The following is a 13,158-nucleotide window of genomic DNA, read 5'->3' as shown; positions in this document are numbered from 1 at the left end:
GTCTCACCAGAGAAGAGAGATGAGGGAAGGCTACAGATTGAATTATACCACTTTGCTGAGGGTAACTGAAAGATGATTTAGGCTGCAGTTTCTGACTGAGCATTACATGCATGTATTCCCTGGGGATATACTGCAATGAACCAGTAAGCACAGGTGAAAACTAAAGTGCTAACACTAAAGCCTTAAATAAAAATGTACCTGCTTAAAACTCTCTTGCTTATTGTCCAGTATACAGGGATGAGTGTTTGAAACAAGGTCATACATTATGGTTTTATGTAAAAAGGATTTCCCATGTAAGAAACATAAAAAATACAATGTCTGGTTTCTTAGAGCTGGTGTGGTTACTGTTGATCAAAATTTAACCCTTATCATAAGTATATTAACTTATTTCTAGGCAAGAAAATACATCGAATCTCTTCCACATATGCCTCAGCAGGATTTGAAAGCAGTGTTTCGTGGTGCCAATCCATTAGGTAAGAAAATCAGACTGACACAGATAACATTTTTCACTAACATAGGGATTCAAGCATTCCTTGTGTTCCTTGCTGTATGATCCCATATAATAATAATAATAATAATAATAATAATAATAATAATAATAATAATAATAATCAGAACAGTGAGAAAAGCATTGCTTAACCTTTCATCCTGAGACTGTTTTCCCATTATGAAGCCTGTGTCTTTTTGTTTCTGATGGAGATTACAGGAACCTCCTAAAGGGAAATGGTCCATAGATGAAAAGCACAAGCCAGCTGTAGATAGCAGAAATAAATAAAAATGTCATGGGGTCTAGATTAGAGACATCATTTCTGGCTCAGGAAGGCCATGAGCTGTAAATTGCTGCCAAGCAGAAGAATATACCAGGAAGCATTGCTGTTTGAATGACCCTATGAGTATTATTTCCTAGGAATATATGAGCCATTGTTGGACACAGGATACTAGGCTAAGGCAGACCTTTGATTCTGTGATTGTTTTTCTGTATAATCAATTGGTTCTGCCTGTGCAAAAGAGATGTTTCTGTGAGCTTTTTCTTGTGACATAAAAAGAAGACATTTGAGTCATCAGAGTAATTTCACTGCAGTACCAGGTCAGTTCCATCAAGTGCACATTAAAGGAAAGTATTGTGAATTAAAATGGTTTGGATTCATTTTGTGTATTAATACAAATTTTATTCTTGCAAATACAACTAGTTTGGAACATTTTCATATTAAAAAATGGGATTTATTTGCCTGAAGTACATGACAGCATGCTATGTATTAATAGCATAAAGGCAAATTAATGCCAATGCTTATATGAAAGCAGGGAAAAAATAGTATTTGAAGTAGTTATAATTTCCATTAAAAAAACTCATTTCAGCCATACAACTCTCTCTTATTTCTATAAGATAGTTGAAGTATACTTCAAATGTCAACTTTAAACATATTTTGTTTATGCTGGGTCCTGTGAAGTGGCTTTGGGGTTTTCCTCTGATCGTTTCATTGGTGCAGTTTATTAGAAGTGCAATCTCACACTTTATTATTCACAAGTTACTTAGCTTGGTCCTGATCAGTGCAAACTTAAGCACACAAAGCACAACATAGAATATTACCTTATAAGCACATACGGATCTTTTTAGAATTAAGATATCTGAAGAGGTGAATCAGATCTCCATTTGATTATATTGAGCCTTTGCGCATGCCACAAGCAGACCAGAAGCTTCCTTCAGCTCTCTTTTGTACTTGCAGCACAAAATCTTCAAAACTTACTTGTTATGTTGTGGGATCTCAGTCTCTCAGAACTGGGGCGCAGGGTGAACCAGACCCCCCCTGGGGGGCTCGGGAGTCCTGGAATGTTGCCAGAGATGTCTGGTGGCTGGACTTTGATCCCACATGGGAGATGACATCAGTATGAGGACGGGAGGATTTCACTGGGGTGAATGGTGAAGGGACAAGTTAATTGGAGTGTGAGATACAGGGTTTAAGATCCCTGTACAGGGGGGTCTAGAGAGGCAAGATGGAGGGATTGGGGCGTGCCCTTCTCCTTCTTCTTCTTCCTCTAGGCCTCCATCTTCTGTGGTGATGTTGGCACTCCGGGATTGGACCTTACTAGGGGAACACTGGTTAATATGGGTAGAGGGTATTGGAGAAAAATGATAAATATTGTATACGTAACTCCGGGTATAAAGATAGGTGACCGCCCCAGGGGCTTTCAGTGTGTGCCCATGGCTGACTGCTGAGCAGAACTCTGTCAGGCCAAGAGAAAATCTTTTAGATAAGCAATTAATAAACACCAAGACCAAGAACAAATCTGAAGCTTCCTCTCGTCCTTTCGAACCCGGGGGCCCAAGGCCATCTTTGGGCTTTTCCCCAGACCATCTGAACAGCCCAGAAATCCCACATTATGTTGCCTAAATTTTGCCAGTAATATTAGTTGTGTTTAAGGTGAGTGAGAATAGACGGTTTCTTTAATTTCCTCATGGTCTCTTCTGGCTCTGAACTGCAGTTCTGGTTTTGCCTTAGCTGTAGACCTTCTTGAGAAGATGCTGATTTTGGACAGCGATAAGAGGATCACTGCGTCGGAAGCGCTCGCGCATCCCTACTTCGTGCAGTACCACGACCCGGATGATGAACCCGAGGCCGAGCTCTACGACGAGTCCATAGAGAACAAGGAGCGAACCATCGATGAATGGAAAGGTACCAGAACTGCATGCACTGCTCAAGACATGTAGCAGAAGATAGCCTTACTTAAACAACAGTTTTCCTCCATTTCTAGCCAGAGGAATTTGAACTTTTAAGCCTCAGGCAAACAAGTTCATATGTGTGCTTGTGGCGTGGACAAGCAGAAAAGCTTGTATTTCCTCTCTGGATTTTGCCTTCACCCCCTGCTTCTATCATCTCCTTACTAGATTCCCTGTAGCAGTGAAAGCTTAACTAAAAGCTGATGCTAGCTACAAGGTAATTACAAATTCTGTTTTGCTTTTAGTTTTCTAGGTCAGATCCCCAGCTGAAGTAACTGTCCTGGGGCAAGTGACACTACTTGGGATTCTGGTCTAGTTCTGACCAGAACCAGAAAGTAATATTATCCACATAGATGTGTATTTTGTTAATAATTCTTTAGATAGCAAAGGAATTTGGATTAATAACTACACCATGCTATTGGTCCTGTTTGAGATGATAGTTGATTTTACTTGGGAGTGACACCCCAAAACCTTTCTTTGATAAATACTGCAACCTTTCATGCTTGCAACACAATCATATTGCACTGCAGTATCACTGCAGGAAGTAAGGTGGCTCAACATTAGACTGCAAGGACACTGAAAAGTACAGCCCAATTTCACCACTGTATAATGAGGACATATTCTAAAAATTCCTTTAGAGATTTTAAATTGAGAATAATGTTGTAGAAAACTAATTGTTTCTATTTATTAATAAAGGTCTTTCCTTGGCATAAGATGAAATATGTCTTCCATAAAATAAATGTTCTTTTATTTCTATTTGTGTTTTCTATAACTTTTACTTGGGAAAGCTTTGATAAAAATGTATTATCATAGTGGTTAGGTATAGGATGAAGAATACTCCCATGTCTTACTCATGGCCATCCTGGGCATTACAGGGGAGAAAGAAGACTGTCTATAGCAAATATCTTAAAGAAAGATAATATTGGGGTTATGGCTCTCTCTACAATAAATCAACCTCCTAGAGCCCTGGAAAGGTTTTGTAGAAGCTGACTGTGTCTGTACAACAAGGAGTATTGACTGGCATCACTTACTCCTTTACACACGCTCTCCTTTGCAAAACCTGGCAGCCTACAGCAGCACCCATACATCTTGTTTGTTGAGAGCTGCCTTCATTTGCTGCTGTACTCAGGAATGGATGATTTTATTTTCTGCTGCTTTTTCAGTTGCCTGAGTCTTTAACAGGAAAGTTTAACAATTTATGAGTCATGAAGTGGATTTCTGTTTGTGATGAAACTCCATTGAAATTATTTCAGCAACAATCTTAACAGCTTAACGCTTTCTAAACTGAAATGAGGACATGAAGGTGAAATCTCTTGGAAGGCAGTATCACATTACTTATCATTGCATTTTTCATGTATCATTTTTTACATTTTTTATCATTTTACATTGACCTTGATGGAACTACAGGTCCCATTCCTCCTTTATTCAGGTTTAAAAAAAGGTGTGAGAGAAAAATCTCCAAACTTGCACAGCAGGTTTGCTGCTTTTCCTTCTTCCCTCTGGCCGTATTTTTATCTTGGGGAATAAACTTTTCATTTTCAAGTACTGCATGTGCCACATTTAAGGAAGATGAGATAAAATGTTTGTAGTGTTGATGAAATATTGACCCAATTTCTCAAGATGTTGTTGGCATGTTTCTGCTCTTTTTCTGTTCAAGTTAAAAATCAGTGGTGCCTGATCTCAAGGGACTGAGCACCGAAGTAAAATGAGATTTGAGACACTATGTCTTATACATTATGCACTTCAGAGTTTTTTTGGCCTCCATTGCACATTGCTGAGGCTCACAACCCAAGCTCATAGATTTCTTACTGACATGTTTAATCAGTTAGAAAATATTTCAAAATTTTAGAGGCCAAGAGTATGCTATTCAGAGTTGAATGCTATACATTCTCTCCTTAGATGTTGCTCCAGTAGGACATATCTCTGCTGGGTAGGTGCAGTGGGAAGTGGGTAAAGAATTTCATGAACATAAACCACACAGCCAGTAAGAATGATTTCTAATACAGTTCCTGGTGTGCAATTTGTGAGGACACTGGCTTCTCCAAGTTCAGTCAGCTGTAGCTGCTCCCTGGCTGCCTGTAATTCTATGTAATAGTCATAAGTCAGTCACTCAAAGTCACCTAACAAATCCTCCAATGCCTGGAGTTCTGCACACAGAATTTCCTTCACAGAAATCCCTCACCGAAACTGTACACAGTGGTCCAGCACAACACAACCAGTGCATAAGCAGGATTCAATACCAAGATTTTTTTACATATTTTTTAGAGTCCTAGGTACACTTGGAGGCATAGCAGCTGTCTCAGACAGAGTTGCGTAATAAAAAAGCTAATAGGCATGAGTTTGATATGATTTAAACATCACTGTTTGGAAAACAGAAGTTGAAGTAATGCCAATACCTGAAGTTAGCCCTATGCAAACAGGATTTAGTCCTTAAAAAGCAGCATCTAATTTGAGAAAATACAAAAGAGGTAGCCACTGACAACATATTCCATTAATGTCCAAGGCAGAAAACAGGACATGACTGTTAGCATGAAAAGATAAAGGGTTATTCCTAAAGCCGGGTAACATAGCAAGTAACCATGTTTCTAGCTATTGTTAAATATAGAATTTGCTGATGAAAGCTGTTACGTGCTTCTAAGACAAAAAGAAAAATTTTTTCAGAGTACCGTAAAATTAAGTCAGCTACAGTAAAACATTAAAAAAACCAAAAAACCCAAAAAACTCCGAGGATCCTGAGGAATTAGCACAGAATTGCAAATGACATATAATTGAAGGCAACTGATTGAGAGATGATAAAGAATGTTTTCCACAGTTAAAAGTGTACATTTTAAAACCTATCTAGATACTTCTAAAGTTTCCATTTTCCATTACACATTGTCGTGTATTGCATTTTGGCAGGTCATCTGACAGCATAATTGGTGTTTTCCTTTCAGGACCTGTGTGTTTTAGTAATTAGTTGAAGGGGACAATTCATGTTGTACAATAACAGTATTTATGAGTCTAATTTGTAATCTGAGGTTAAGAGGAGGATTCCTAGTGAATTCAGTCTATTTTTGGATCTGGACACTAGAGAGGCTGGAAATACAAACTACAGGTCACGTGTATCTGTAGAACTGTTTTGTCTGGAATATTTTTCTTTTGGAGAAAATATCACCTAATTCTTCTCTCTTCCTCACACCCCCTCTACAGAACTTACCTATGAAGAAGTGAATAGCTTTAAACCACCCGACCTAAAAATGGACAGCCTGGAGATAGAACAGTGAATACAGGCAGCTCTGTCTTGCCTTGCTGCACTATGAAGACTGTTAAAATATAACCATACAATTTAACCTGTGGTCAGACATAGATTTTACTATCCAAAGATGTTGGAGGAGATGTGGAAAAACAGATGCATTAAACAGAAGCCAGATGTCTGGTTTGGGTGGGGGTGTCTTTTGCCTTGTAATATGAATGTATTCCCAATTCACAAAGGCTGGTAAAGAACTGCTTCATTCTGAAAAAATTATGCACTGAGTTCTGTCAAGCTATGTGTTCTGCATGTTTCATTTTATCAGTTGTATTGCCAAAATAAAGGTGACCTTTTAAATTAATTTTAAAATTGTACATTTAAAGCATGAATGTATACAAACATAAACAAGAAGTCCATACAAGCAATCTTTTTTTTTTTTTTGGTGGCATTTTATCTGTCTGTTTTCGTACTATTTATAGTTAGTGCCTTTATGAAGAGAGGGCGTGGTAGTGAGATAGACAGAATATGCATATGTAGTCATACCTGTGGTGGTCTTACACATGTACTGGATGTCTCTCAAGCAATCTTAACACCAGTTGAAAGTCAGTAAAAATAAATCTTTCTCTTCTCTTGCCATTCAAGTGTGTGTTCTCATTATTTTCCACATCTATTTTTCAATCTGCACAATACCCATTTGTGAGACAGTTTTCCTTCCCGGTGTATTCCTCACCATGCCATTGCTGGACTGTTGGTGAATTTGCCTGGGTTTGCAGGAAGGTGCCTTGAAGGTACTGCAGCAGAGCTCTGTAGACTTCTGCAAGCTTCAGCAAAGGCTGTCACAGATGGCAGTGCACGAGTGCTCAGTTCAGTTCACAGCTTTGAATTAAATATTCCACATTGTCTTATTTTTTTTCACAAAATCCTTGGGAAAGTCATTGGAAATAATTGCCATTGGAAGACATGACAAAACAAGGAGAGTCAAGAATTTGATGCATTCTCATTGGAGTTTCTTTTTAAGCAAAATTTTAAGGATTTTCTGACTCTGAAAACTTGGAAAATTAAATTTAAAAATTGCAGGATACATCAGATACCGAGATTTTTTAAAGACTCAAATTTATCTGATTCCTCCATTATACTGTATACAGGAACATAATATGCATAATACTGTGACAGGAATATCCTTTTGGCACAAGGCCTCTTGTATTGTGTTAGCTGTGTCTTTGTACACACTTGTGATTCACAGCTGTTTAATGTTTAATTTGTGTGTTGTTCTTGCTCTGTCAAAGTCTTATTTTAGAGGTGGCTTTTTATAATATTTAGGTTTTCTGAAACTTTGTCGTTAATATTCAATTGTATAGCAGTTATATAAGGTAATGGATTCTACTGCATTTACTTTCCTCTGTATTTTTTCTATGTAAAAAGAAAGGCTTTTTCTTAATAAACAGATTTAAAAACAAAAACTCAAGTCCAAGAACTTTGGTTTTTTTAAAAATAGAAATAGACATTCCATCTAGAAAATATGTTTCTAATTTATGGACTAAGTGATAGACTGTTTTGGCAATGTTGACCAGTTATCCAATACTTGCATCCAATGAAATGCAGCCACTTGTATTCAGCTTCCCCCAGGGCATGTTAATCTGAGAGTAAATGCCTGCATGGATTTCTTGTGACTCTGTTGAAGTGCTGTCAGCCATTGTTACTTTGGCTTCCTGTGAAGCTGGATGAGGATTGTAATGATCATGCAATGACTGAATTTCATGCTGACTAAAATAGGTGAAAAAGTTCTAAATCTTTAAACTATTTGTCTAACTACATAATGAAAATGTTCACTCAGTCATATCTTAAACATTTTTTTAAATTTATTTGTTTGCCGGTTAAAAGTAACTTAGTGCTTTATTTTCTCTGAAATTTGATATTGAGTTTACAAGCCTATTTGGCAGCTCCATTTCAGTTGGAAGGGCAAAGATGAAGTAAAGAGATTTCACAACAACTTTTTGTGTCCGACAATAATTAATTTATTATGGGGTTTGTCCCTTCATTGTTAAATGTGGTTTCCTGGCTCTGAGGGTGGCTGTTGTAAAATGCTTCAAAGGATGGGTAAAACTGGTTGCCATAGCTCTGCCACTTGAGGTAGAAAGAAAGTTTTATGTTGCTTCCAAAATTTCTTCTGGCAACTCTGAATCTTCCTCTGAATATTTTCTTTGGCATTCAGAGATGCAGGTTTTTTTCTAGGAGATAAATTATGTAGGAAGAACATGGTCATGGCTGCATTTAAACTAATCGAAGGTGACAGTAATGGGCAACAATAGCTCAGCCCTTTTTAATGAATTACCATCAAAACCTGTAAATAATCTCATTTTAATGTCAAGAACAACAGTAGGGAGACAGACATCTTTTTCCTAGATGTGCAAAATGAAGGTAATTATTTAGACCTCAAAAACCAATAATTAAAGTATTTTTCTAGAGTAGGTAACCAGCTCCCTTGTGGCAATCCAACATGAGACTATAATTTGATAACTTTATCAGTTTACAACAGGAGAAGGTAATTGGAAAGCCAGTACCCCAATGGGACAGAAAGGTGGGAGGCTTAGCACTAACAATGCTTATCATTTGAACACAGATGGAAGAAAACATTTATCTACCAACTCAAACAGGCAGATGGAGGTAAATATAGAGGAGTGAGGGCTTTGTCAGGCTTGGTGAGGCAGATGGCTTAAAAGTAAATTTCAAAAAGTAAATATAAAGCTTTTATAAAAAAGTATTTGCTAAAAATGTCATTAATAAAGGCATTGATTACATGGCCCAAATGTTATTTGCAAAACTTGTAGTGGTTTCTGCTTAAACAACAGGGGTTTAATCTCCTGACAGCACTGTTACTTTCAGTAGCACATTTGTGCCTTTGCAGGTGCCCTACACATTGCATTTATGCTTCAGCAGAGCAGGGTAGGTTTTAGCCCACACTAAATCAGGGTACTCTGATCCCTGGCCACCTGCAAAGCACAGAGGGGAAGGAGGAGCAGGGCCGGGCTTTGCTCATGGAGGAGGCAGCTCAGGCTTCCTGAGGGCAGGACACAGCTGTCCAAGGGCTTTCTCTGGTCAATTACCAACATTGTTAGCAATTTACTTTTAATCTGAATTTATTTAATTTCAGCTTTCAGTCACAAGACCTTTTTATCCGTCCACCTAGTGAATTGAAATCACTTCTAGTATTTATTATCTCACTCTAATCAGGGTTAGTGCAACCCCAAGTCTAGTAATTTTCCATCACTGGCATCAAAAGTTCTTGCCAAAGGGAAATCTTTTGCATGCATCCCAGTCTTTTGACATGCCTAAGTATACACAACACTTTTAGAATCTGCAACTTTATTTTTTAAGCTCTTTACCTCATCAGCACTGAAACCCAGCAACAGGAAATTGATACGACACAGCCAAAGCAGACAGGAATAAAAAACCTTAATCTACAATGGACCAATGGAAAGAAAAAACAAGGATAGTTTAGAGGAAAAGCACTGTTTTAGAAGATATCATGTGCCATACCCTGAAGATACAAAGTGGCTACTTGAGTCTGAAATAGCAGGGTTACTAATAAATTCAAAAATTTATGGGGAGGGGGGGGAATAGGAAATTAGGTAATCAATACTGATATATTAAAATAAATACATCATTTTTAATAGGTAGAGTCATTATTTAGACAGCTTTGTTGCAGAATTCCAGGTCGTGCTCTTGGTGGTTTTTTTGATATGGTATACCAGATGAAAGCAAGAGGGAAGGAGGGCCAGTGTGCTGCAGGATCTGACACAGCGAGCTCACCCTAAGGGTCAGGAGGGGAACAGCCCTTTCAAGGACAAAATGTTGGCAGCAAAAGAAACTTTGACAGAGGTTGGAAGCAGTCAATACAAAAGTTACTTCCTTCCTTTTTTCCTGTCACGTGCTCCTGGATCATAACAAGAAAACAGACCTCCACTTTCCCCACTCCTGGGACCTGGTCAAAGATGAATGTGTCCAAAAAGTACTGTACAGAACCGCCAGCACAAATTACCTAAGTATCCTTTGCTACATCTGTAAATTACTGACTTGGCCCAAGGATCCCTGACAGATGAGCAGTAGTAAAGATTTAGCTCTCATGAAAAGAGAATTTCACTGTAAATGGAGTAAACTATGTCTTTTGTTAGCAGCAGAAAGGAATTCAACCTCGACAACATCAGTCTCCTTAGGAATTAACAGCAACACTTCATTTTGCTTTAAAAGCAGCTGGTTTTTTGTCACACATTGCTGCTACTGCTGCTAGTATTTATGGTTCTTAGAAATCAGCACATTTGCACAAGTGAGAGTACCAAGTGTCATTAATTTATGAGTCTGGGTAAGGGGTTTTAAGGCACTAGTACCAAGAGATTTAGAAAGCTACATTAGTGTTGCTGCCACTGCCCTTCTTTCTGCTATAAAATAAAATATTGAACTGATTCACCTAAAAGGGTCTACATTTTCACTACAAGGAGGAAATATATTGTGAGTTTTCTGTGTGAACACTGATCTTCCAACCAATCTGACACTTAATCCATTAGACCAGAAATTTCAACATAATGAGCAAAACTCTTCAATTAGGCTTCCATCTTGCAGACACACAAATGCTTCATTTTGCACTCCCATAGTCCCCCAGCTCCAATTATTGTCACATATAAAGATGTGTACCGTAGCACAGAGGTTTTAGCCAGTCCTTTTAGGTTCCAATTTAATCGCAAGTAATAGTGAACACAGTAGTAACACTGAATCACAGCTGCAGTTCTGAGACAACTATACACTAAATCTGCCATAACTGGCAGCCTCCACTGAGCAATACTTTGTTCTTTATGTCCTGTGGATTAACACCCAGATAATATATGCCTATTTTATATTAGAGCCTGATTGCTCTAATCAAGAACCCATAGTTAAATTACGTTCTGCGCAAAAATTACATACAGTACTCCTCTTCTGCCCAGCTCTCTCATTAGGTGGTGATGGAAACAAAGAAAACGAAGACAGCACTGAGAAGGATGGCTAAGATGAGGGAAAGAATGCCATGATGGTTTGGGTGATTTAACAGGAGATATGCACAACTATGCAGTGACAAATGAGTAAAGCTATCCATCAGTGATATCCATTAACATGGAGCATCCATTAAGAGCATCCATTAATGCTCTTTTCATTTGATTTTTGCATTGAGGTTGGGAAACTCTTGAAGAATTGTTTTTTTGCTCTGTAGACTATAGCATCTCACACTGCAACAATCTGTGATAGTTTAAAAATTAAACTCCTTCAGTCTATTGTAGGAGAGGATCTTTTGCTGGATTCTGAGGAGAAAAAGCTAAGAGAGTGTTAAAAGTAGTCGATTTATACATAGGTGTCTACTACTCTCTACAACTGGCTTCTCTTCCTCCACCAACCTCCAGCAAGCAGGGATAATGGAGTACTACACAGTTACTTAGTAAGTTCTCATTTGACCTCTTGAAAAAATGCAATGTATAGTTTGAATTATCTTTTAATATGAAAAAGCACTTAGGTGTGTATATTTATTTATTCCTTTCTGCTGATGGCTTAGTGACCTTGCACCATGGCAAGGCCCCCAGGAGGGCTACATGTCACAGAAACTGGAACTGAAACAACCTGCTCACTGGGCAGAGAGACAAAATCAGAAAAGTTGCAAAATAGTTGGCAGTGACTCCACTGGGGAAGGGTGGAGACAAAATAGCACAAGAGTATTTTCCGATTAAAATTGAGATTTTTTTAATTACTATTTTTAAGCTGTACTTCTTGTCGTAAAAAATAGAATGAACTTACTTCCTCCATGGCAACAGGTCCAAGTAAGGCACAGAGTATTTTTTGAAGGTGGACATATAGAAAGCTTCTTAAAAATAATAATATTCTAGAAATCAACTTTTGACAATTCAGCAAAATTTTATGTTTATTGACATTTAAGGTATGTTTTACATAGCCAAATTATTCATATATGAATTAGTGTATCAAGAATAAAATGATCATATGAAAGACAGACATATAAGCAGGCAGAAGGGTGGGAAGCTGTTGATTCTTCAAAGGACTTTGTATGATCTCCTTTCCTGCGCATTATCAGTGCCTGGACTGGAGATCAGTGCCAGTCCCCTCTCCAGTTCAGTTCCAGACAGGGCTGTGGCCATTTTGTCATCTCCAAGTGGCAGCTTGTGGTGAGCAGCTTTGCCATCAAACTCTCTCACCAGACTTCAGACATATAGGATTTCTCAGGGAAATGGTTAGATTTCTCACTGCTTGCTTGTACAGCTTCTGCTCCAGCACCAAAGCTTCTCTTCCAGGCTGGAGGGAAATTGAGCTCTCAGTTATCAGAGGGATTAGAAAGAGTACTGAAAGAATGCTCTACCCATCTCATCTACCTCATATGCTTTGCAGCTGATGGCAACCATCCAGCACATCAAAAGTTGGCTCTTAAAAAAAAACCCACCACATTCTGATACCTCTTAAATCTTCCCTTTATGTGATGAGCATTAGAAAAGTGCAATTTTTGCACTATTAATGCATTTATTATTTTTTGTTAATGATATCTGAAGATCCCTTTTTTCTATTAACTTTACAATAAATGTATGCCAGAAGCAGAAATATCTGATAGCACTCTTTTTAAATCCATCCTATCAAGCACATGTTGCCCAGAGTAAGATATGGCTGTAGCATCTATCAGACCCCTGGCAACAAACTGTCTTTGGGAAAACACATTACCATGTGTCCAGCTGAGTCTAGCAGGATGCAGAGACTCTGCAGTTTGTGACATTGCTGTAAGATCTACCAGCTGTGGATGGACCCAAGTTTCTTGACTCATTCCCTTCATAGACATTTTGAATGGTTTATTAGACAAAGTTATGACAGTGCTGATTTCCTAGTCTTTTCAGTAAGTTTGCCAGGTCACCTCCTTTATGCATGACCAGCTGGTCTTACATTTGACCTACACAGCTACTTCATCCATCTATAGCAAAGTATGCCTAAATACTTACTGGAGGAAAAACATGGGAAAACCAACAGAGGATAACTCTGTCAATTTAAAATGTTTTTTAAAAGTTGCTCTGTAATATTCTCAGCTTCTGCACAAGAGTGAACTTCTCTTGATGCTAAATTAGTACTTTTATCTACTGTATCAAAATAATTTAATTTCTGCCTTGATAAAAAGCAAGCAGTATAAAAGTGATACAGTCAC

At 38.1% G+C, this 13,158-nt stretch overlaps 1 protein-coding gene across 2 annotated transcripts in view; it reads left to right on the top strand.

The window, feature by feature from the left end:
* The window catches only part of MAPK11 (mitogen-activated protein kinase 11), a 54,424-nt gene extending 47,057 nt beyond the window's left edge, over positions 1-7,367 (top strand). For both annotated transcript variants that reach the window (XM_054272382.1, XM_054272371.1), the window contains 3 exons: positions 395-473; positions 2,499-2,672; positions 5,906-7,367. In XM_054272382.1, the coding sequence (XP_054128357.1) occupies positions 395-473; positions 2,499-2,672; positions 5,906-5,979 (327 nt within the window). In that variant the 3' untranslated portion in view covers positions 5,980-7,367. The remainder of the gene's footprint in view (positions 1-394; positions 474-2,498; positions 2,673-5,905) is intronic.
* The last annotated feature ends 5,791 nt before the right edge of the window (positions 7,368-13,158 follow it).

Source organism: Melozone crissalis, unplaced genomic scaffold (assembly GCF_028551555.1).
Source record: "Melozone crissalis strain CALT ecotype California unplaced genomic scaffold, PUWL_Pcris_2 ptg000004l_1, whole genome shotgun sequence".
Classification (NCBI taxonomy): Eukaryota; Metazoa; Chordata; class Aves; order Passeriformes; family Passerellidae; genus Melozone; species Melozone crissalis.
Note: the sequence above shows the minus strand (reverse complement) of the source record. Positions and strands in the feature narration are given on the sequence as shown.